The sequence below is a fragment of the Pelodiscus sinensis genome, chromosome 1 (genome assembly GCF_049634645.1).
Source record: "Pelodiscus sinensis isolate JC-2024 chromosome 1, ASM4963464v1, whole genome shotgun sequence".
NCBI lineage: Eukaryota > Metazoa > Chordata > Testudines > Trionychidae > Pelodiscus > Pelodiscus sinensis.
Window position 1 is genome coordinate 308,968,396 of NC_134711.1, and position 24,678 is coordinate 308,993,073.

The 24,678-nt window shown below is 45.7% G+C and overlaps 1 protein-coding gene across 1 annotated transcript in view; it reads left to right on the plus strand.

Annotated features, from left to right (window-relative positions):
- The first annotated feature begins 1,366 nt into the window (after positions 1-1,366).
- Positions 1,367-24,678, plus strand: part of GRM5 (glutamate metabotropic receptor 5) — a 228,858-nt gene continuing 205,546 nt past the window's right edge. Inside the window, exon 1 of the mRNA XM_014571135.3 lies at positions 1,367-1,609. Coding sequence (XP_014426621.2) covers positions 1,380-1,609 — 230 coding nt within the window. The 5' untranslated portion in view covers positions 1,367-1,379. The remainder of the gene's footprint in view (positions 1,610-24,678) is intronic.

The window sequence follows — 24,678 nt, forward strand, 5'->3', positions numbered from 1 at the left end:
AAACAGCCTAATGGCGGCGCCTGCTCATACCTTGTGACTTTGGACAATGTTCCTGTGGACCACTGAAAAAGTCACCATGGACCACCAGTTGAGAACCTAGACTGTAAACCAGCAGGTCTAAGTTCAGATTTGGTTCTGCTGCACATTGATGATAGGACCTTTCATAAGTCACTTCAACTCCCTGTGTCTCATTTCTCATTTCAACTCCCTGTGTCAAAATATTTCCTTTCTCCCACCCTTTGTCTGTCCTACATATTCAGAGTGCATGCTTTTCAAGGTGGGGCCAGTCTCCTATTAAGTTTATCTATAGTGCCTACCCCAATAGACCTCTAAAGTCTACCATAATACAAACAAAGTCAGAGAGTGTTAGCAAGACATTGTCAGAGCTAGACATCCAAACTCTCCCATCCAGGGCCAACCATTCAACACAATAATCTTTCCAATGTCTCCATTGTAGTAAATTCCTATATTTCCTTTGTGCTATGTGCCATGCAATCAGGCAACAAAGACAACAAAGAGATGGTCATTGCTTCAAAGCACTTCAAAGCACTTTCTATACAAGACAAGGGACAACTGGTGAATATAGACTGACTGTCTGAGAGACAAGGAAACTATGAGACAAATTATCTGCATGTTAAGCCTCAGTCTCAGGACACCAATGGCCAAATCATTGTCAAGTTTTTAGTGAAGGAATGTTTTAAGGAAACATTTAAGAGATAATTAGGTTGATGTGTGATGTTTACAAGGAATTTCTCCTTTGGGTAAGGGGCAGCATAAAAGTTCTGGTTCAGGTTTACATTACTACTTTAATTTAAAAAAACCAAAGCCAAAAGCAAACCCAGCATTTTAGCATGCCATGACCTTTAGTGTCTTCAGTTTTACCATATTTTCTTGAGAGAAGCACAGAAAAGGTCAGTTCCTCAGAAGATTACTTTTGCCATGCACTCTTTATTAACATGTTTAAAAAACCGGTATGCTGAAGATTGCATTATGTGCAAAGTCACATTTCTGCTAATTAGTCTTTTTTAGCATTCAGAATGTTGCATTTTAAAGCAAGAGTAAAACAAACAAATACTTCTGAACACTTAATTTTACCCTTTAAAAACTGTCAAAAACCTGAAAGCAACTAAACTAATTCAGTCAATTTAGCAGACGCTGAAGGGAATGCTTAGCTCTGTGATTTATAAACATTCTGTTGTAAACATTGTGTTCTCTTAAAAGAAAAGAATAGTTCTTAACCATTCCTTGTTAGAATCAATGTTGAGAGCATTTAATCTGATCATTTATTTCCTAATATGGACCACCTCAACATTTTAATCTATTAATTTACATCTCTGGGGTTTCTTTGTTTCCATTTAGGAAACTATGGTGAGAGCGGAATGGAAGCCTTCAAAGATATGTCAGCCAAGGAGGGGATCTGCATTGCTCATTCCTACAAGATCTATAGCAATGCTGGTGAACAGAGTTTTGACAAGCTGTTGAAAAAGTTAAGAAGCCACCTGCCCAAAGCAAGAGTGGTTGCCTGCTTCTGTGAGGGCATGACAGTAAGAGGGCTGCTAATGGCCATGAGGCGCTTGGGTCTCGCTGGAGAGTTTTTGCTGCTAGGAAGGTGAGTAACCCTGTATAATTATAGACATTCACTGGTATTCATGGTACAAAAGATAGCATGGATTGGTCAATTGCACCTGCCGGTAAGGTTGTGTGTGTGTGTTTTTACTGAAGTTCTAGAAATCATTTTAACAGAAACTTTGTCATCTATGATATAGATACCAGACAGGCTTATGTATATACATTACACTGTTTGCAGTGTCTCTGTTGGGCTATTGGTTAGGGGGTGTGATATCTCAGTGGCTTGAGTATTGCCTTGCTAAACCAAAGGTTGTGAGCTCAGTCTCTGAGGGGGCCATTTAGGTATCTGAGGCAAATCTGTCAGGGATGGTACCTGGTCCTGCTGTGAGAGCAGGTAACTAGACTTGATGACCTTTCAAGGTCCCTTCTAGTTTTATTTAAAAAAAAAGTATTGCTGCATAGTACAGATTTTCAGAGAACAGCTGTAATAGAGAATTATTTCTGATTTATGTTCTTATTCTTTGCTGCTTTATTTTGAAATGCATATAAATATGACGCCATTAATAACTGAAACAATAGATGATCTGAATGTTGTTTTAAGACACAGCTGGTCTAGTCTTTGTGTGGAAATGAAGTAAAAGTCGCTTCAAAATAGAGCGTTTATTTGTGAATGAGTATTTTCCTTTCTCTGTAGTGCTGTTCCATTAGCATTGTTCTATGAAAGTATTCAGCTGTTCTTTCATATGATCTACTGCTCAGTAACCATGGCTCTAAAGCTCACTTCCATCTGCACAAAAAGGGGAGAGGGGAAAATTATTAGCTACCGTAATCAAGTCGGAAACGAGACTACAGTGATTGCACAATGAGGAAAGGTGACTGCTACATATGCAGTGTGCCTCTGTGTATTTGCCACTCTTTTCACATAAATTAATGGACATTGGATGTGGTTGGCAGGTGACATGAAAGAGTATAACTTGAGTATGGTATGCTCCCCCTCAATGAAGTAGAGTTGGAAAGGCAAGTATATACTGGCATAAAAGTGAACCCTATTGGAGGATTCACAAGCATGCTGTGTGGCTGGCAAAGAAAGAACAACATGATAGTGAAACTGATTGTACTGGAGAAGGAAGGGCAGGTCTGTGAAGAATATGGAAGGGAATCACCTCTGTTCAGTTAGTTTGGAATCTATGGGACTTGTGCTCTTGTCACTTGTAAAATCTTGGCCTGTATCCACTGCCTAGTTCATGCGTCCTAGCCTTTCTAACATATTGCTTATCTATCTCTGGAAGAGGAGCAAAGAAGAATAGCATGGCTGCATGGGCTCCCACTTCCTTTCATTACTCTAGCATGGGCGGGGGGGGGGGGGAAGAGAGAACCATCACTCCTCTCTGAATAATTGTAATTGCTTATTTATTTCTGCATTTTAAACCAATGTGTGAATCCATTCCTATGGCTACCTTATACCTAGTGAGTTTGCTTTGTTGTTTCTTCTATATTGTCTTTCCTTCTTCCATCCATTTGTGGTCTGATTTACAGAGAACCTATTGGCTTCAGTTGGATTTACCTTTTATACCTCATTTTACACTGAACGCATGGAAGTGTTTTTCTGTGGCAGTCTTCAACTTTCCAAAAGCCCCTAAATCCCACTTTCAAAAGTCACTTAGGTTCTTTGTTCATATAAGTCCCAAACTCCCATTGATTTTACTAAGAATTGTTCATATGTAATAGCAGGATTTGGTGTCTAGTAGGACCCTCAGTGGCTATGAGACAGAGTCAAAGTAGGAGGTATACTTTAGTGAGAGAGAGAGGGAAAGAGAGAGGCTAAGTATAACTGACTATCTCATTTTAGTAAATGACACAATGTATTCCTGGTTATATTCAGGGATGCCCTGTCTAGTTGTAAGAAAGTTTTAGAGGTGGCATTCTGTGATGATGGTTTATTTTAGACATCTAAGTAGTAAATAGTTTTGGATTAAAAAGAACATTCTACTAGTTCTATTGAAATGATTTATGTATGTTTTTGCTTATGATGATATTAAGTTCATCTGTGAATAAAGCTGTGCAAATAAGGGATTTTTCAGTGCTTTGGCAATTTCAAAATATCAAAATATTTCAAATTGAACCAATCATTTTAGGAATGTTAGGTAAAAGAAAAGGTAAAAACAAAAATCATTTTGGATTCAGTGAACAATTTTGTTTTTTCAGTCAGAAATATTGTATTCCAATCTCAACAGTTTTTTAAATCGTTTTGAATTTGAAACAAATGAAACTAGATGAGATTTTTGAACAAAGAGTTGTTTCATACCAAAAAAAATCAAGTTTTTTGTGTGTAAAATATTAGAATGAAACGTTTTTAATCTTTTTCAGAATTTTTAATCTTCTCCCCCAACAAAAATTTGGCAAAAATAATATGAATTTGCAAAGCATTTCAGTGTTGCTGAATCTGCATTTTTCTTTGAAAAACTGCTGACCTAAAATTTTCTCCCAGCTGTCTTTAAGAAATATGGCTTTTCAATTCACAAAGAGAGAAATATGGAGGTGATGGTGATCATTTGTATTACAAAGCATTCAGATACCATGATGATGAATAGCATGTACAATTGACAGTGTCCAGTGTCCATTGGGGACAGCTGAGCTGGGGAAAATGAATTGTCTTCCTTAAACTATACCCAGCTGGCTATGGCCCAAGGGGCTGTCAGCCAATTGTAGGTTAATGGAGTGCTGCATGCTCTCTGTGTCCTACTGTTCGCAGGAAATGATCCTAACATCCCTCTGAACCTGGAGGCTGCACAAAAGTGGTTCAGGGGCCCGCAATATTAGCTCTGAGCTTGTTGGAAACTCCCCCTTCACTGGATCCATCCCCTTTTGGGCAATGTGTTTAGCAGGAGCAATGTGAAGGGACTGATGCATGGCTTAGGATTGATTCTGTATAATATGTTCCCATTTTTTCAGCAAGCAGACAACATATAACTGTCCCAGCTTGTTATTGTCTAAAGATGACTTGTTTCAGCATAATAGCATTTGTTCAACTATAAAAGAATCAATGGCTTGTTTCAGCTCAGTATTTTGTGTCCTTTTGCTAACATGACATGTTTATTTGATAAGCTACAGTGAGCAGCAAGGTTCCTGAGAGGCAGTTTAATCAATACGCTATACCTCAGTGTACATTAGTGAGCTGATGGGTAAGCCCAGGGTGTGTTGCATCGAAGAAGGCCTGAAGCAAAGTACTTTCAACTACCTTACTGTGGAGCAGTGAGCCTAGAAATACACACTGGAGTGTGAGGTGTGACACAGGAGAGGTTTCAGAAATTGCAAAAGACACTTTCAAGCATTAGATAATGTTTCAGTGGTGGGAACCTTTTGTGCCTTATTGCTGTAAGGAAAAATATTATTTTTAAATAAAAGCTTGAAATAGGGATTCAAACTATGGGTGTTAGAGGGAGAGGGGCTAAATCATGAGCCTGCTTATGTATTCACTCAGGGAAGGCAAAGTACCACCTCAATTCAGAGCATAAATCCCATGTCACCCAGCATGCATGGGGAAAGAAAAAACAGTTACGGGGCTCTTCTTTCCACACAGGTAGGTGGGCAGGGGTGAGAAATGGCTGGAGCTTTGGATCTGCCCCCTCCTGAACAGGCCAGCTAGTGCACGTGAGCCAAGATGGGGTGTTACAGACTACTCCAACTACTAAGGGTATGTCTACACTACCCCGCTAGTTCGAACTAGCGGGGTAATTTAGGCATACCGCACTTGCAAATGAAGCCTGGGATTTGAATTTTCCGGGCTTCATTTGCATAAGCGGGGAGCCGCCATTTTTAAAACCCCGCTGGTTCGAACCCCGTGCAGCGCGGCTACACGGGCATGAACTAGGTAGTTCGAACTAGGCTTCCTAGTTCGAACTACCGTTACTCCTCATGAGTAACTCCCCTGCTGCCTCCCCAGCTACCACTCCTCATGAGGAGTAATGGTAGTTCGAACTAGGAAGCCTAGTTCAAACTACCTAGTTCGTGCCCCATGTAGCCGCGCTGCACGGGGTTCGAACCAGCGGGGTTTTAAAAATGGCGGCTCCCCGCTTATGCAAATGAAGCCCGGGAAATTCAAATCCCGGGCTTCATTTGCAAGTGCGGTATGCCTACATTACCCCACTAGTTCGAACTAGCGGGGTAGTGTAGACATACCCTAAGCTAGTTTACTAACGATGGGGGCATCTTTCCATCAGGGGTTTCCTCTCCTTGCCCCCTCAAGTTTTTATACAATGGTATCTTACATAAATCATGACTATGATTTTGATGCAGACCAGACCTTTGTTTTGGAGTCACATGCCAATTGAGCCTTGGTTTTCTCTTATGTAGACCAAAGAACAGCGATCAAAAACTTTGTGATCAAGGTAACTCCCAGTGAATACTGAACTCTCTATGTTTTCAGTAGTAACCATGATTGAATTGCCTATCTGTGACAGTGTTCTACAGAGAGGAAAACTAGAAAACACTCTAGGGCTTTTTAACCAATGGAAACCATTTAAAACACTTAGCAAATATTTACTTCCTACTTTATGGGATTGGATTCAACCCCAACTGAGTTTCAAGTGTAAAAAATTATGTCCTACTTTAACCCTGCAATGATTCAGTTTAATAGAGATATGTACACAAAGCTGCATCCATCTGTTCTTATTGCTTGTGGCTTCCTCAGGTCACCAGACAGGAAATATTATTACAAATGGCACCGATTAGAGTTCAAGAAATACATCAATGAAACAGCATCTCTTGTCTGGAAAGCATATTGCAAAAAGAAATGTGGAATATTAATTTTGTTGGGTTAGATGAATTTATTTCTAGTTGCCAGCTAAATTAGTTTGATTAAGTGGTCATTGACCCTGGGGCAGAGCTTGCTGCCTCCTGCTGCTCCAGCCCCTGCTGCCTCCCCAGCTACCACTCCTCTTCCCACTCCTTCTCCCCCTCCCGCTTCTTCCTCCCCACCCTCCCCACACCCCCAGGGACACCAAGGCCCCTGCACCCACAGCTCTGGGAGACAGTTGGGCCGGTGAGACCCCAACCCTGAGCCCTGAGATTCTCCTCCCCCTTCCTCCCCTTTCTTCCCCCTGCCAGCTCCCCCTCCCCTTTCCACCCTCCCTGCTCCTCTCTCCAACCTTCTTTCCCCAGTCTCAACTCAGTTTCATTCCCCCACCCCAGTTTTGTTCAATAAAGAGGCTTTGTTGTAATGAACATGTGTCTTTTATTGTACAGCAGGAAGGGGGGTAGGGAAGGGTAAGTGGAAGGACGTGAGGGAGGAATGAGACACAAGCCCCCAGTGGGGCACACCAGGGAGACTGTTACTGCCTGCAGAATGTGCTACCAGGCTCTCAGCAACACATCCAGGAGAAGCACCAGAGTGCCCAGGGGCAGCTCCAGCTCCCTCTTGCAGAGTGCTGTAGTGTCCTGAATGAGGGCAACCAGGGCATGTAGAGAAAAAAATGCTTTGCTGTCCCTCAGTGAGATAGGTAGGCAAGCAAGCAGGGAAACCTTAGAACCAGCTGTCCGGTTTTAAGCACAGGTCTCTGATAGCCTCAGGCAGCAGCCACACAAGGTAACTCCTGACCTGATGCCCTGCCAGAACTGGTTCTGGCCAGCCTTAAATGCAATTCAGTGTCCACTGAATGTGTACGCACTATTTCAAAATAGAAAAATGCTATTTCAAAATGCACTTTATGTCTAGACGCGTTATTTTGAAATAAGCTATTTCGAAATAACACTGTAGTGTAGACATACCCTTAAAGCACGGACTAGTTATTTCGGGATATCCCAAAATAGCTCCTCTGTGTAAGCATAGCCTTAATATACCCTTTGTCTTAGTTCCCTCTCTGTGAAATAGAGATAATGTCTCTCTACCTCACACAGGTGTGGGGAGGACCAATTCACTAATGTGGATGGGGCAATCAGGTGCTCCAACAACAGTAGGCCATAGAAACATAGAGATAAAATATGAGTGGCTGGGGTGAAGGGCAGGAAGGAGTAGCGTTTGAAGAACTTAATGGTCAAGAGCCTGGATTCTGCCTGAGAGGGCCACTCCGGAAAGCAAATGAAAGGCTGACAGGCAGGAAACCCAGATCTGTGTGAGGAATGTCTGGTTAAGCATTAGAGATGGGGATACACAATATAAGCTTAGTATCAGTGCTCAAAGATCAAAGCACGATTGCTCATCTGAGGGAAATGGCTTTGTCTCGGTAATTTAAAAGGAGATCTTTACTGAGAATAGCCATTTCCTTCCTAAAAGAGTTATCAGCAGGGTAATTCACCTTCACAGCTAACAGGCCTGTTCCAGTGTTTGTACAAGTTCCTTTGCTCAGGAACTGATTGAAAATCAATGAGGGTATGACATTTTTTAGCACTGGAAATATTTGTGGTAAATTCCTTTTCACTATTTCTTCCAATTTTTGGTAAAAGAAATCAAAAAGTATTTCACTAATATTTTTAGCAGAAATGTGGAAATATAATTCCACCCATGTGTGCTGCCATCCTCTTTTGGGCTAAAATAACTAGGTGCTAAAAATGGCTTCATAGTGTGTTGGTGAGTGTGTGGTACAGGCTCCCTTGGTGCTCAGTCCACAGAGAACAGGAACCTGTTACAGGATTGCGCAAGACTTGCAGGCTGTGTCTAGACTGGCAAGTTTTTCCGCAAAAGCATCTGCTTTTGTGGAAAAACTTGCCAGTTGTCTGCACTGGCCGCTTGAATTTCTGCAATAACACTGACGATCTCATGTAAGAAATCAGTGCTTCTTGCGGAAATACTATGCTGCTTCCGTTCAAGCAAAAGTCCTCTGATTGTTTTTTCCGATTGCTTTTTCGGAAGAGGCTTTTCTGCCATTTGTGCCCTTCTAAACAGGGCCATATGGCAGAAAAGCCTCCTCTTTTGGAGGAGCCCTTATTCCTCGAAGAATGAGGTATACAGGGCTCCCTGAAAGAGCATGTTTGGTCTTCTGCAAAAAAAAAAAAAAGAGAAGAGCAAACGTGTTTCCTAGACGTGGCGGAGTTTTTCTGAGATACCAAATACCCCAAGGCTGTGTCTACACTGGGCCACTTATTCCGGAAAATCAGCCGCTTTTCTGGAATAAGCTGCGAGCTGTCTACACTGGCCCTTGAATTTCCGGAAAAGCAACGACGCTCTACTGTACAAAATCAGCCGCTATTCCGGAAAAGCTACGCTGCTCCCGCTCGGGCGTAAGTCCTTATTCCGGAACACTGTTCCGGAAAAGGGCCAGTGTAGACAGCCCAGTAGTCTTTTCCGGAAAAATGCGTCTACATTGGCCACAGATGCTTTTCCGGAAAAAGGGCTTTTCCGGAAGAGCATCTGTGGCCAATGTAGACGCTCTTTTCTGGAAATACTTATAACGAAAACTATTCTGTTTTAAGCATTTCCGGAAATTCATGCCAGTGTAGACACAGCCCCACAGTATAGACATACCCTGGGGTAATTCTTTCCCACAGCTGCTCCTGGTGTGACTTTGGTATGTCCTTACTTATCTATCTTATAGATCACGGCAAAAATTGTACCATGAGTAGTGAGATTACCCCTTGCATGACAACACTCACAAAGGAAGAAAAGTGTAATGAAAAATTCCACACATTAAAACTTGTGGGTTTCAGGAAGAAGTGGAAGTGGGGGGAGGAATGCAAAGCCATTCTTCTGTGGCTATGTCTACACTCATTAAGGTAGCATGTAAAGAACTAGCACTACACATATAGCTGTCCACACCAGTGAAAGGCAGGCTGTGACCACAATTGTCCCTGTGTTGTGTAGCTACATGCTGCAGTGAAAGGCTGTGGCAGGAGACACCTGCCAGAGGCTTTCCTGGCTGCCTCTGGCTTGCTGGAGCCTTTTGGCAGGGAAAGGCTCTGGCAGAGAAGAGGCAGCAGAACATTACACTGCCAAAAATATTCTTGGGCATGTAGGGTGTCATGCAGGGAATATCACCTGGCGGTTCAGGTGTGTAGTGTACTCGACACTATTGCCTAGGCTGTGTCTCACTGTATACTGCCAGCATGTGTACTGTACATGTTGCTGTAAGTGAAGATATGATTAGCCTGACCCAGAGACAGACCTCCAGCCTGATCTTTGTGCATTTAAAATCCAGATCCAAATTGTGTGGCTCAGTCTCCTCTCTGTGGGCTGAACTTATGGGTTAGCATCAGGTGGGATGCTGGAGTCAAAGTAAACATTTATTTCAAATAATTTTTCTTACTGCACCTTTGTGCAAGTGCTAAATCCTCACAATATGCTGTGTGACAAATGTTGGGCAAATGTCATCAGGGGCTAAGCTGTGCCCTTGGAGAAGCATATGCACTTCTTACTGATGCCAATTGGAGATTGGCCCTTTATAATTTAAAGGCAAAAATGAGTTTGTCATGGTGGACAGAGAAAAAGAGGCACGATCCAGTGACTAGGTCACAAAATTGGACTTGAGACCTAGTTTCTGATCCTGATGCTGCTTCTGGTCTTCCATGTGGCTTTGCACTGCGTAAATCACTGCTCTGTACCTACATTTCCCCTGCTACAGTCTGTCTTCTTGTTGTTCAGGGCAAGAGACTGTCTCTTCACACCTGTACATATAGCACCAAGCACAATGGGGCCGTAGTCACAGCTGGCAACTCTAAGCACTATCATGCTACAGGAAGTAGATGATGATTATTTAGGGTCATGGCTGTTCCATAAGCATTCTTGCAGCTCTTTGCTTCGTGAATCTGTTTGTAATAACTAATATAAAGGAGTGATCTATGCTGCCACTGTAAGAAATTTTAATGGTGACAATATTACTTTGCATCTCATGCCACTCAAGTAATAATCAAAGGCCACTCCATGGCTACCTCATGAATACAACACTGTGCCCAGTTAAATAGTTTACTCAGTGAAGATTCTAGTTCCCCTCTTCAATTCATGGTTATCATGCCCACCAATACAAAATGTGAGTTTCATGTGTACTAGGACTAGACCACTTATATTGTAAACTACACCTTCCTAAAGGCTGCATTACCTTATTTTTACCTTACCTTAATTCCTTATTATTGATATGAAAATCATAAGTACATAGCATTTACATGACATTTTTATTCATACAACTGCACAAAGATCTTGGAAGAAAAGACATAATGAAGAGGGCTGGGAAACCTGAAAGTCTTGACTGGGGCTCAATTTTCTCCATAGATGAAAGAATGGTAACCCTCAAAAATAAAGGCAAACCTAAAGGCAACTCACACAAGCACAGCCAGCTACATAACAATATAACAGCTTCAAATACAACTCCAAGCTGCCAATATATTTGCATAACAGGCACAGTAGCTGTAGTTACTAGGGAACTTTTTCATTTGAGGGTCAGATTCTGCCCTCCTACACTGTGTGCATAGAGCAAAATTTACATTCATATATGCCTGAATGTGATGACCTGTTATGACAGTCTGTTCAAACAGAAAATGGGGAAAAGAATATAAATATGTGTACCACAGTTTGTATTTTGGGAAGGCATCAGCACTCTTGACCCTCTATTTAAATACTGCATTTCACTTGTTCTGAGAAAGATCTGAAGTGGGAGAAATTTAGCTAGAGATTTCTGGATTGAGGGTACCCTTAAATTGAGAAGAACATTCTGCTTAGAACAAGACTGAGGAATCTAAAAGTAGTCCTGTAAGTTCTGCAACTTTAAAAAATCAAAATGAAATCAAACCCAAACAGGTTTCCATAAAGATGGTCTAAAAATAAGAGCCACAGGGTATGTCTACACTACACGCTTTTTTTGAGATAAGCTATTTCAGAATAATAACTCCTGAAATAGTGTGTCCATGCTAAAATTCCCATCACATTAGCACAGAGCTATATCAAACTAGTGTGTTCACACTGATTGGAGTCTGAATCACATTGGGTACGTCTAGACTACATGCCTCCGTCGACGGAGGCATGTAGATTAGCCAGATCGGCAGAGGGAAATGAAGCCGCGATTAAAATAATCGCGGCTTCATTTAAATTTAAATGGCTGCCCCGCTCTGCTGATCAGCTGTTTGTCGGCAGATCGGGGCAGTCTGGACGCGCCGCGCCGACAAAGAAGCCTTTCTTGATCGGCACAGGTAAACCTGGTTTCACGAGGCATACCTGTGCCGATCAAGAAAGGCTTCTTTGTCGGCGCATCGCGTCCAGACTGCCCCGATCTGCCGACAAACAGCTGATCGGCAGAGTGGGGCAGCCATTTAAATTTAAATGAAGCCGCGATTATTTTAATCGCGGCTTCATTTCCCTCTGCCGATCTGGCTAATCTACATGTCTCCATCGACGGAGGCATGTAGTCTAGACACACCCATTTAGAGCCCTCTGGAAGCACTCCGAGAAGGGCATCATGACAACAGTCACTTCCTGTAGCTGCTGCCTGAGCAGCAGGACCTGCAGCTCACTCTGGGGCACCTCCTCGCATCTCTCTATGTGCAGCCCATGCAGCACATCCCCCCCAACCTTTCCCTGTACACTGTGCACCACCGTTTCTGGTGCTGGGACACCAGTTCCAATCAGTGGGACCAAATCGTCATGGAACAGTAGGACGACCAGCAGTGGCTCCAGAACTTCTGCATGTGGAAGAACACCTTCCTGGAGATGTGCGAGTGGCTCTCCCCTGCCCTCGGGCAACAGGACGCATGCATGTGACCCACCACCCCCCTCTAGAAGTGGGTCGCCATCACTATTTGGAAGCTTGTCATGCTGGACAGCTACCACTCTATCAGGAATCAATTTGGTGTGGGGAAGATCGACCATCGGGAACATGCTCATGCAGGTATGACTTACTTGCTATTGTCCTAGGAGGATGGTGAAGCACTGGATTGGGTTCCCTGGGCGGGGGGGCGAATCTCACTCCCTAGAGGTTTTGAAGTCCTGTTTTCAAAAAGCCCTGCTGGGGATGTGGTAAGTTAGGGTTGGGCCTGGTGTGGGAAGGGGGTTGGACTCAGAGACCTCCTGAGGGCACTGGCAACCCTGTGATTCTATGTCTGTATCCTTATACAGGTTGTGAGGGCAGGACTGGCTGTAGGCACCAGCAAACCAGGCAGGTGCTTGGAGCAGCACTTTGCCAGGGGCAGCATTTCAGGTAAGCAGCTGGCGCCGCACCCGGCAATGCCTAGCCCCGCCCTGCAGATTTTAAAGGGCCAGGGCCCGGGAAATGCAGTGGCTGCACAGCCAGCTGGCACCAATGCGGGCCCGGAACCTGCTGGCCGCCCCGTCTCCTCTCCTGCTCCTCCCCAATGGTCGCTAAGCAGCCAGAGCTGCCCACGGAAATGCCCAGCCCCACCCTGCTGATTTTAAAGGGCCATGGGAGACATCGTGGCTGCGCAGCTAGGGTTACTAGGTATACCCCCCAAAATACTGGACACACTTGATCGTGGGCGACGGGGGAGAGACTTGCCGGGAGGAGGCAGGGCTGGTGGGGGGCCACAGGGCTGGCTTGAAGGAAGGGGGGTGGGAGCCGGGGCTGGTGGGGAAGGGAAGGTAGGGGCCGCGGGGCTGTCCGGGAGAAAGGGGGGGGAAGCAGAGCTGGGGGGGAGGAGTGTAGCCACTGGCCGCAACCATAGTCCAACAGGCTGTGCCCCCAGCAGGCACTCCCTCTAGTTGCTAGTAGAAGTCGGGCAGGGGCGGGGGTGGGGGCGGGGGGAGTGGCTGGGAGCCACTCCCCCTTCTTGGCTTCTGTACACAACCAGAGGCTCCCAGACGGGAGGTGGGGCCGTGATTGGCTCTGGGAGCCTCTGGTTGTGTTCAGAAGCCGGGCGGGGGGAGTGGCTGGGAGTCCCGCCATGCCACGCCCGGGTTTTGCACGCGACCACAGGACTCCCAGCCCCAATTGTAGCCTGCCCCCCCCCAACCAGGCTTCCGTCCAGTGCCCAGTCGGAAATTCAGAAAATACCAGACATTGCACATGTCTTAAAGGGGACATGCTGTTTTAATTGTTATTTGTTTTATTTGCTGTTTTATTTGTTATTTTTATTTTGTATATTTTGGCTTAAGTCTTGGAGTCCTTTTTCTTTTGCTCAACAACTTAGGTCCCCCACCACTCCCTCCTACCCCCACCGAGGCCAGTTTACTGACATCAATGTCGGGTGGTCAGGGAAGGCTCATGATGCCAGCATCTTTAGGAACTCCAGCCTGTTCCAAAAGATGCACGCCAACACTTTTTCCCATGACTGCACCATCAGTATCACAGACTTGGACATGTTCATGTGCATTGTGGAGGATGCAGCCTACCCTTTGCTCACATGGCTGTTGAATCTGTACATGGGAAACCTAGGCCGCACAAAGGAATGTTTCAACTGCAGGCTCAGCAGGGCCCATGTCGTGGTAGAGGGTGCCATCGGCTGTTTGAAGGGGAGGTTCTGCTGTCTCCTCACCCACCTAGATCTCGGCCAGCAGAATATCCCCCAGGTGGCAGCAGCTTGCTGTGTCCTGCACAACCTGTGTGAGAACAAGTGGAAGATAATCCTGCCAGGGTGGGAGGCAGAAGCTGAGAAGCTCACAAGTGTTTTTTAGCAGCCACACACCACTGCCATCTGGCAAATCCATCGGGGGCTCTGCAAATCTGGGAGGCCCTGAAGGAGGGTTTCAGCCAACGTCAGCTGTGAAACTCTCCCCTGGGCCTCCCCACAAGGAGCCTCTTCATTACCCCTCTATGGTTTTCCTTCCACACCCTTCTGTTCCCCTCCCCTCCTCTCCCGTCCCACCTTCCCCTGTAGGCCGAATAAACCAGATTTTTTTTGTTCTGAACCAATAATTTTTTTTTTTAAATTTGGAGTAAATATAACTATGGAAAGACTGGAGAAAGAATCTGGGAGGCAGGAGGAAGGTGGTGGAAAGTGGAGGAGGGTGGAGCAGTGTCTAAGGGATGGGGCCAGAACAGCTAGATGGTGCGGCACAGCTCCCTGTCAGCATGGTGCTCCTTCATGTCAGCATCCAACCTCTGATCTTGCCACTCAAGAGACCACTGCAGGGCACACAGGCTGGTGATGTGTGCCCGACTGCCTCGTGGGGTCATCTGCAGCAATTATCTGGTCCAGCTGTGAAGAAAAGTGAGGAGAGTCATCCCAAGAGACACTGTGCATGAAGCCTAGCCCTAATGTGTGAGTTGACACTGAAAGGCCGTGAGTCAGGAGATAGCGATGTGCTTCGAGCAAGGCCATCTGTGGCCTAGACAGCAGGCACTGTTCTGCAGGGGCAGGGATGTCCCAGAGGAGCCTCACTATACCCACAGCCCGGGGACAAGCAGTCATGGGAAGGTGCCGGACAGGCCAGGATCCTGTGGGCAGGAAGGGGGCTCAGCTTCCCTCTGTGCCACACACACACCAGATCTTACAGTGGTGGCATCCCACAGGGAGAGGACTTCTATCCCTAGCTGCTGTAGGAGAGGCATGTTGGGGGAGGTGTGTGTGAGTGGCAGATGCTGCTTGCTGGGGAGGGTGCTGCTGGGGTCTCCTCCACTTCCACCTTTCTGGCAGGTTCCCATGAAGAGGCTCAGTGTGATGCTGTTGCAAAAAAAGCAAACATGGTTCTGAGCTGTATTAACAGGAGTGTTGTGAGCAACACACGAGAAGTCATTCTTCCACTCTACTCTGCGCTGGTTAGGCCACAGCTGAAGTATTGTGTCCAGTTCTGGGCACCACATTTCTAGAAAGATGTGGAGAAATTGGAGAAGGTCCAAAGAAGAGCACAAAAAAAAATTAAAGGTCTAGAAAACTTGAGCTATGAGGCAAGGCTGAAGGAATTGGGCTTGTTTAATTTGGAAAAGAGAAGACTGAGAAGGGACATGATAGCGGTTTTCAGGTATCTAAAAGGGTGTCACCTTGTTCTCCTTGGCCTCTGATGATAGGACAAGAAGCAATGGGCTTAAACTGCAGCAAGGGAGATTAAACACTGAAATAAATTGCCTAGGGAGGTTGTGGAATCTCCATCACTGGAGATATTTAAGAGTAGGTTAGACAGACATCTATCGGGGATGACATAGACCAGGGGAGGGCAAGATACCTCTCACAGGCTGGAGCCGGCCCTCTAAGCCACTGGATCCGGCCCACGGATGCCACTCCCAGGATCCTCAGGCATGAAGCAGCTGCTGTTTTAAATGCAGGGCTGCTTCATGTGACTTTCTTCTTTGGAGGGAGGGGAAGCTTTGGGTGATCTTCCTCCCCCAGCCTAATCCTCAGCTCCTATTATTTGAAAACAACCAGCCACTAGGAACTGGCCCCAGCCAATCTCTTAGCTCCTATTGGGCAAAACAATCAACCAATAGGAACTGAAAGATTGGCTTGGGGGACGGGGGCAGCAAAAGTCTCTTCCCTCTCCCAAAGTAGAGAGCCACGTGGAGGGAGCAGGCTGCATTTTCAGTGTTTTGTGGCTGAAGAAGGCAGGAATCCCAGCCTGCCTTGTGGGTGTTACAGGGCTGCTGGCTGAGAAATGCTTGGGTAAGTGCTTCCCAGCCAACGCCTGCCTTTGGCACCCCAGTCCCTCCCACACCCCAACTCCCTCCCCTAGGTCACTTTCCAAACCTTCTGCCCCAACCACAAGTCACAACTCCTCCCAAAACCCTCCCCCCAGTCAGAATCCTCTCCTGCACCCCCACTCCCTCCCTGACTCTACATCCCAACACCCTGACCCAGGTCACAACCCCCTTCTTCACCAAACTCCCTCTCAGACCCTACACTGTTTCCTGCACCCCAGACCCTTACCCCATGTGCCCTTCTGCACCCATCCTCCATCCTAGACCTCACTCCTCCTTCACAGAAAAGTGTGGCCCTTGACCACTTTCCAAAATCTTGGAGTGGCCCCCCCACCTGAAGTTATTGCCCACCCCTGATATAGATCATGCTTGGCCCTGCTGTAAGGGCAGGGGACTGGACTTGATGATCTCTTGAGGTCTCTTTCAATTCTAGTATTCTATGATTCTGTGATTCTTAAACTTTTGTGGACACATACATTTTGTAGGTCCAGGATGGAATTTCTGGTCAAAATGACGGAATGGGTAAAATTAGAATAGACAATAGCCTGGTGGTCCGGGCACTCATGTGTGACTTAGGAAACACAGGCTCAAGTCTCTTGAACATTAAATAGATTTTTTGTTTTCCAGATAGTCCTATACGAGAGCTCTGAAAAGGGCTCCATTGTGTTAGGCACTCTTTACACGCAATGATATGAAACAGTCTCTGACCCAAAGTGTGCACAGTGAATTGCCAGGATCCTGAAAGTTGCCTCATATGGGCAAGCCATAACAGACGGAGGTGGTAAAATAGAGAACAGCAATGGAACAACAAGAAAATAGATATTTGTTATGTGCATTATCATAACTATTATGTAGTCATGACAGCATTATTTATTTTATTTACTGTAGATCTATAACTGTTATTTCATGTGTCTCATTTTGTAAGCAGGAGTTGAAAGCAGGAATCAGAAATGGAGAGAGGCTTTCCCCATCATTCATACATTTAAAATGATATAAAATTATTTTAAACAGCCAATAGACTTAACAATAGAAACATTAGCCGTGCAATGTAGATTTATACTGACAATTCCATTTTACTAGTATCTGTGAGTGATTATGGAAGAATCTCAATAAAAGTCATAAAAACTTCTGATTTGTAAACTTGAGTTGTAATTCATTTCTCTATTACACTATTAAAATGACAAAGTAGGAAACATCACAAATGCATTTCCCCGAGTATGACTGAATTGATGTTTTCTACTGATGCTGTTTTGTCTCCAGAGGTTAAGGCTGAAGGCGACTGATAACGTGGATGAAATACTAAAAACCTTTAAACCTCATTCTGGTAGAATTCTGCTCACGAGATACTTGAAAAGGCATTGTAAATCTTGGCAAGAAGAATCTATTTTCAGGAAGAAGGGGGGAGGCATTTGTCTGCTTAAAGAATATGGCTGTTGATCTTTATCCTTTTAATTAAAAAAACCTGTAATGAAGACGAAGGTAAACAGAGTAATATTTTAAATTGTGAAAGCAGAGACAGGAAAAATAATAAATGGATCTGCAAAGAGACAGATTCCACAATATTTAGCCATGTTTAGTAATATCACTGAAGAAAATGGAGCTAGTCTGGGAATAAGGGTTTACTCTGCATGAGTAAAGCCCAACTCTTCATTGGCAAAATGTATGCTGTTAGTTAACTTGTTAAAGAACAAATTTTAAATAACACAATATTAAATACAATTGAGCATGTAGTGGAGATAGGGACAAATCATGTTTAAAAGCATATTTGTTGGTTATGGTTAATCTTAGGGTGTGTCTAGACTACAGGGTTTTGTTGACAAAGGTGGGCTTTTGTTGACAAAACTAAACCTGAGTCTACACTACTGCTGTTGACAGTAAGTAGACAGAATGCAGCAGTTTTGTCGATGGCGGTAAACCTCATTTTACGAGACATAACGCCTTTGTTGACAGAGTTCTGTCATCGACAAAAAAAGACCTCCAAGGAAACCCCCTGCTGGACAGTCCTTCAGGGAAAACCTCTTTTGTTCCTGTCTGTAGCCATGTTTTAAAGGCACAGACACCCTTGGCAGGCATTATGACAGGAAGCTGGCCACAAAGTAAGCCTGTCAGCACATGGCTTTCCCTGCTTCACTTTTACATGGCCATGTGTGCAGCTCCAGATCCACGAGGCCCCCAAGGACCTTCGAGGGAGCCAGCCCTAGTGCCTTCAGCCAAGAAGAAGAGAGCCAGTCTGGTCAGGGGCAGAGATCCTGACACTGTTAGAATTGTGAAGGGAGGGAGGAAGAAGCGGTCCAGGCCCTGTACACCTGGCACAGGAACGCAAACATCTATGGCTGCATGGCTCAGGGGCTGGCAGATAAAGGGCACTACCCCAGGACACTACAACAGGTCTGGGCTAAAGTGAAAGAGCTTTGGCAGAGCTATGTGAAGGCCTGAGAGCAGAGCTCAGCATCAAGTGCAGCCCCAATGCACTGTGCATATTATAATGAACTGGACCGCATCCTGGGAGGCCAGGAGCCTATGTCTTCACCGGTGCTTGTGCAGACAGGGTTGCACAAACCGGTGCAGCAGGGCCGGCAGGAGGTTCCCAGGGAAGACATGGAGAAGGAGAAGCAGATGGAAGACACCCTGACCCTGACCCTGCAGCCTGTCCCGGAGACCCAGGAAGCCTCGCAGGCATCCTCTGACGCTGGCAAGGGAACATCAGGTGAGTGCAGTCAGGGTCACAGACACAGAACGGGGGAGGTGGGAGCAGAGAGGATGCAGAGCAATGTGCACATCTTGGTCCTCCTGGACAGCTTGCATCTCTCTGTGCATGTGCAAGCAGGTGGGTAGGTGGTGGGTATGTGGGTGCGGGGCCATGGGAGACCCAACGTGCTGCAGGCCCCTGTCCCACTGTGGCTGCACACTTCCCTGGCCTGTACGGCCATGGTGGAGGGGGGGAGGAGGTAGGGGGAGGAGGTGGACATTGCCCTAGCCACAACGGAGCCCCTGTATGGCTGAGGCAGCTGGCGGGGCCAGACGTGGCTTTACAGTAACAACATTCCTATCCCTTGTTGTAAGGACTTGTGTGTTCGTTCCTAACACTGATCGGTTCCCCCTTTTCTCCTCCACAGCTGGACCTGCTGCTCCTGACCTCCGAGTGACCCCTGTGCCACCACCCACGTGGTCCCACAGCACCTGCAGGCATTGGACGGCCTATAACAACCTCCCGTGGAAGCATGTGGAGGCCATGGAGAAAACTGAGGGCACCAACGCCAGGATGCAGGAGACCATGGCCAAAAGGACCAGGGAAGAGGATTGCTGGCATAATCGCCTCCTGGACGATTTCCTATCACAGTGGAGCACGATGTGTGCCAGGTCCTCTCCCCCAGGGGACTCCTCCTGCCCATCCAGCTCCAGCCCCCTATGACCCGCCTTCCTCTCCCTCAGCCCATGCCCCTTCCTCCCTCCCCCCCGCTAGAGCAGAGCCATCTTCAGCCCCTTCCACCGGCACAGCCCCAACTCGAGCCCGAGGACAGCAGGCTCCGTGGACCAGAGATGGCAAAGCCTTGTGTCCCAGGCAATACCGCCATTACCCTTAAGCTGCCTGCCCTCCCTGCCTCCCTCCCTCCAGGTTGACATCCCCCTCCTACCCCAGTTTTAAACACAGGTTTATAGTTCAAAAAACAGTTTATTTTTTAACAGTTGTTGAACAGTTCTATTTTTTATAACACAGTTCTTAATTTTAACATTAATTGTTAATAAACATTATATGTTTGATATTTAACATGGTGTGTGTGTGTCTTAACTGTTCAGAGGCTGGTGCAGGAATGGGTTGTGGGAAGGAAGGTTTTGGGGTCCAGACCCACAGGCCCTGTTGGAGAGACCTTGGGGAGTCATTGGGCTCCAGCTGAGAAGCGCTCACGCTGAGCCTCCCGGATGTGGACCCCCACCTGATGGGCTTGGCTAACGGCAGCTGTCCAAGGCTGCGCAAACCACCTCCCTCCACTTCAGCCATTGGCCCCCAGACTGGGAGGAAGGCCTCCCCTTTGCTTTCTACCAGGTTGTAGAGGACGCAACATGCTGCCACCATCTCTGGGATATTGTGTTCCCCCATGTCGAGGCGAGTGAGCAGGCACCTAAACCTTCTCTTCAGGTGGGCAAACACACATTCCACTTGTAAACGTGCAAGTGTCAGCGTTAAAGACTTTCCTGCTTGGATTCAGATGCCCTGTGTACGGCTTCATGAGCCAGGGCATGAGGGGGTACGCCACATCGGCCACAATGCAGACCGGTATCTCCATGTCCCCAACAGCAAAGTTTCACTGGGGGAAGAAAGTTCCAGCCTGCAGCCTTTTGTAAAGGTGCGAATTCCAAAAGATCTGAGCATTGTGTGCCCGGCCCGACCACCCCACACAAATGTCCGTGAATAGTCCACGGTGGTCTACCAGGGCTTGCAGCACAATGGAGAAGTACCCTTTTCGATTAATATAACAGGCTGCTCGATTGGGCAGTGCACAGATGGAAATGTGATTTCCATCGAGTGCTCCTCTGCAGTTTGGGAATCCCAGGAAAACCCGCCGTGATGGTGTCTTGGTCTCCGAGGCGGACAATCTGGTTCAGCAGCTCCAAGTTGATGGCCCTTACCACCTGCAGAAATAGACACATACAAACACACACAATATGAAGTTAGAGGGGTTGCCCAAGTCCTTGGGAGGTCCCCCTTTTTTCCCCCCGAGACCCCAGGAGTCCCCCCCCCCACCCGGGTGATTGCTCAGAGCAGTACAGTGGAGCAAGGCCAGGAGCCCTCCACCACCTCCCCTCCATTGCCCTCCCTCCCTGCCCTCTCCTGGTACAGTCACCCTACCCCCATGGACTGCTCCTCCCCCCCCCCCCCCCCCCCCCCCAGGGACTTACCTCTATCAACACAGTGCCAACAGTAGATCTCCGCACACCAAACTGGTGTCCCACTGACCAGTAGCTGTCAGGAGTAGCCAGCTTCCAGAGGGCAATAGCTACCCTCTTCTCCAGTGGGACAGCAGGGCGCAAGTGGGTGTCCTGTCATTGCAGGGTGGGGGCAAGCCAGGTACAGAGCTCCTGGAAGGTGGACTTCTGCCTCTGGAAATTTCAGAGCCAAGCCAAGCCTGGTCATCCCACTGCTCCATTACAAGCTGGTCCCACCAGTCTGTACTTGTCTCCAGCCTCCAAAATCGCCTCTCCTGGAAAAAGTTAGGTGGCAAGAACAGTGTTGCTGCATCCTGAAGTAGAGGCTCCAGCCTGGGTGCAGGATCTGGACTGGGCATTAACAGCATGAAAGTCTCATGCAGTTTCAGCAGCATTTGAAGCACCATGGAGTGGGGCCAGCGCCTGCCCAGAGGCAGCTCTGGCTCCATGGCAAACAAAGGGATCAGAAAAACCTTCAAAAAAAAAAAAAGACTGCTGTGCTGTCCCAGGAAGCAGGGCACTCACGACAAGCACTGCAAAACCTTTGCTGTCCCTCTAGGAAGTAAGCAAGGCAACTGCAGCAGCAAAGCAATGGCTGGTCAGGGGGGTCCCTTTTAGCATGCGTCTCTGCAAAGGGCAGGCAGCAGCACCAGGAAGTACATGCTGCCCCGTGACCTGGCAGAAGCAGCTCCAGGTGCCTTCTTCTGTCGACAGAGCATCCAGCAGTCTGAACGCTCTTTGTCAACAAAGCGGATCGCTTCGTCTATCCGCTTAATGCAGTCTAGACGCTCTTTGTTGACAGAGGTTTTGTCGACAGTATCTGTTGACAAAACCTCTGTCAATAAAACCCTGTAGTCTAGACGTACCCTTAGAGACTCACAAGGATTAACCATGTCCTCCTACATTTTGAAATATGACTCAGACTCTGCGTATGTAACTCATACATGTGGTTATGTAACGTGCTTATGTAGCTCACCTATGTGGTGTGGTTCACTGTCCTTGGCTATGTCTATACTACAGAGTTTTTTCGGGGAACGTGTCTGCTCTTCCACTTATTTTTCCAAGGATCCCTGGTTGCAATCTGCCTGCTGGTGGTTACACTTATGCACACTAAAGTCAAAATCATGGTTAACATCTATTAGCTACAACATATTAACATGTTCTTGACTATATAAATAAACCTTCCTATAGGGAGGATGGCCAAAACATGACAGAATCTGGCCAAAAAAGAAGGAGATTTGGTGCAGCAAATATATCAGCATGGCAACACCTCCCATGAATTGTGTAATATAACAAAATGTTCAGTGCATAAGATGAATTCTCAAATTGATATTCTAAGCATAAGCAAGCTTTTCTGAATTGACGAGCATTACATTCTCGTAGAACATCAGATCAACCTTAACACAGAGGTGGTGATAGTGATGAAATATAAAGCATTGTTAACTAATCCATACAGAAGTGATATTTTTTAAAAAAAACATACACTGAAGTGTGTTATTTAATTGCTCTCATACTAGAGCCCCAGAAAGTCACACTAATGTCTGGAAAATCCAGTGCAGTCCAGTGACCCAGGATGTGACAATCACAGTGCAAATGTTTCACAGAAGGCAGTGTGCTCATTTACTTTTGCCAATTGTTGTTTTATGCTGATGATTTGATATCACACAGGATGCTAATAAATGTATTTTAGTGTCCTCTTTAAAAATAAGTCTAAATCAGATTCTTACGCTGGTACTCAGACTGAGACTTGAGAGCTGCAAGTAGCACTTTAATGTGTCATCTGTGGCTCTTTGCAGCATATACTGTTAAAATGGTGATTTAATTATTAACTAATCTAAACTATTAGCCCATCAGGATGCTTTTACTGTGTTATTAACCTACTATAGAATATTTGGTCAGATATTTTGCTGTGAGAAATACATACTAAGTATAGTAAATGAAATAATACATTCACATAACTCTTTTGGGTAATGCTGATCACTAATTTGGCTGCTGAGCCACTGAGGTCTGAATATCACTGCTTATAGTATCTGGTATGAAACTGGCTTTCGTTGGTTTAAACAGTTAAAGATTTATCTACATTTTCTCTTTTCTTTGAAAAATGTTGGTGATATAACTTAACAATAATTATGGAACTTCAGGTCTAATATCTATTTTTTGTGTCTCTATCAGTGCCAAGAGTCTACTTAGTTCCTGCTGATATTATTGGAGAAGCACCTAATGCAAAAATACTCAGTCTTTGGGGACAGACAACCTCTTATTTTAGGTCCTCCTATTTTATCCTATTCTGTGTAGGTTTTGATCTTCACAACATTCTCTGGTTTCACAGGTCGACTGTGCATTGTGTGAAGAAATACTTTCTTTTGCTTGTTTTAAATCTGCTGCCTATTAATTTCATGTAGTGCCCCCTAATTTTTATGATACGAGAAAGGGCGAATAACTTTTCCTTATTTACTTTCTCCATACTCATCATGATTTTATAGACCTCTATCATATCCCTCCTTACTTGTCACTTTTCCAAGTTGAAAAGTCCCAGTCTATTAATCACTCCTCAAATGGTGGATATTCCATACCCCTACTAATTTTAGTTACCCTTTTCTGAAACTTTTCTCGTTCCAATATATCTTTTTTTTTTTAGATGAGGCAACCACATCTGCACATTGTATTTAAGATGTGGGTGTACCATGGATTTATAAAAAGGCAATACGATTTTTTTTGCAATGGTTGTTCACTCATCCTCTCCCCAGAGACAAGAGTCTACAGAGAAGTTTCTTGTTCTGGTAGTTTGTATCCTCCTCCCTCCCCCATCCTTTTAAAAATATAAATGTAGGAATTTATATTGCATAAGGCAAGATAAAAGAAGTGAACCTTGCACTGGCAGTGAAAAGTGGGGGTTTTGCTGATGGTTCTTAGTTTCTGAGGGTGTCATTCCAGAGTCTCAGCCACCGTGGGAGGAAGAATAGGAGAAGCTTTATTATTATTGTAGAGATGTCCATCATGCCAGAGGAGTGCAGTCGTCAAACACATACTTCATCCTGAGGCTTTGGACAATCTTTAGATAGCCTGGTCCCAGGCCACAGAGCTGTTTGAAAATAAACACTGAGACCTTGAAATTAATTTGATATGCTATGCAAAAGAATGGAGGACAGTTTTGATATGTACACAGTGTCCTGCATTGCTCGGGACACATGCTGCAGCATTCTCGACTAGTTATAGTTTCTTAAGCACTGAATGTTTCATGCCTACGTCTGTTTCCTGGTGGAAATGTGCTCTGAAAGGCATGAATAAGTGAGGCCGACTCTTCATCCACCCGGATGGGCCAGAGTGTCCTAGCCAAGTGGAGGTGGTAGAAAGTGTTACTCGCAGGTGCTGCTATGTGAGAGTTCAGTGTTGCACTGGCAGACCAGGTGCTCACTCATGCCAAGGTCCCTAGTTCTCAACAAAACACCGACGAATGCAGAGTTGGCACCTACCTGGCTCACCTGAGGGTTGGTATTGTCAAAATAGGTATTAGAATGATAAGAATGTGTATAGTGTTTAGACTTCAAGACATGCTTGTAAATTGCTACATGCACTAATCTTATTTGTACTATCTGTATTCTGGGTTACAATGTAACATTTAAGTGTTTGCTCTGTAACTTAATTCATTAAAGAAGAGAGAAGCATTAATGAGTGTGAGCTG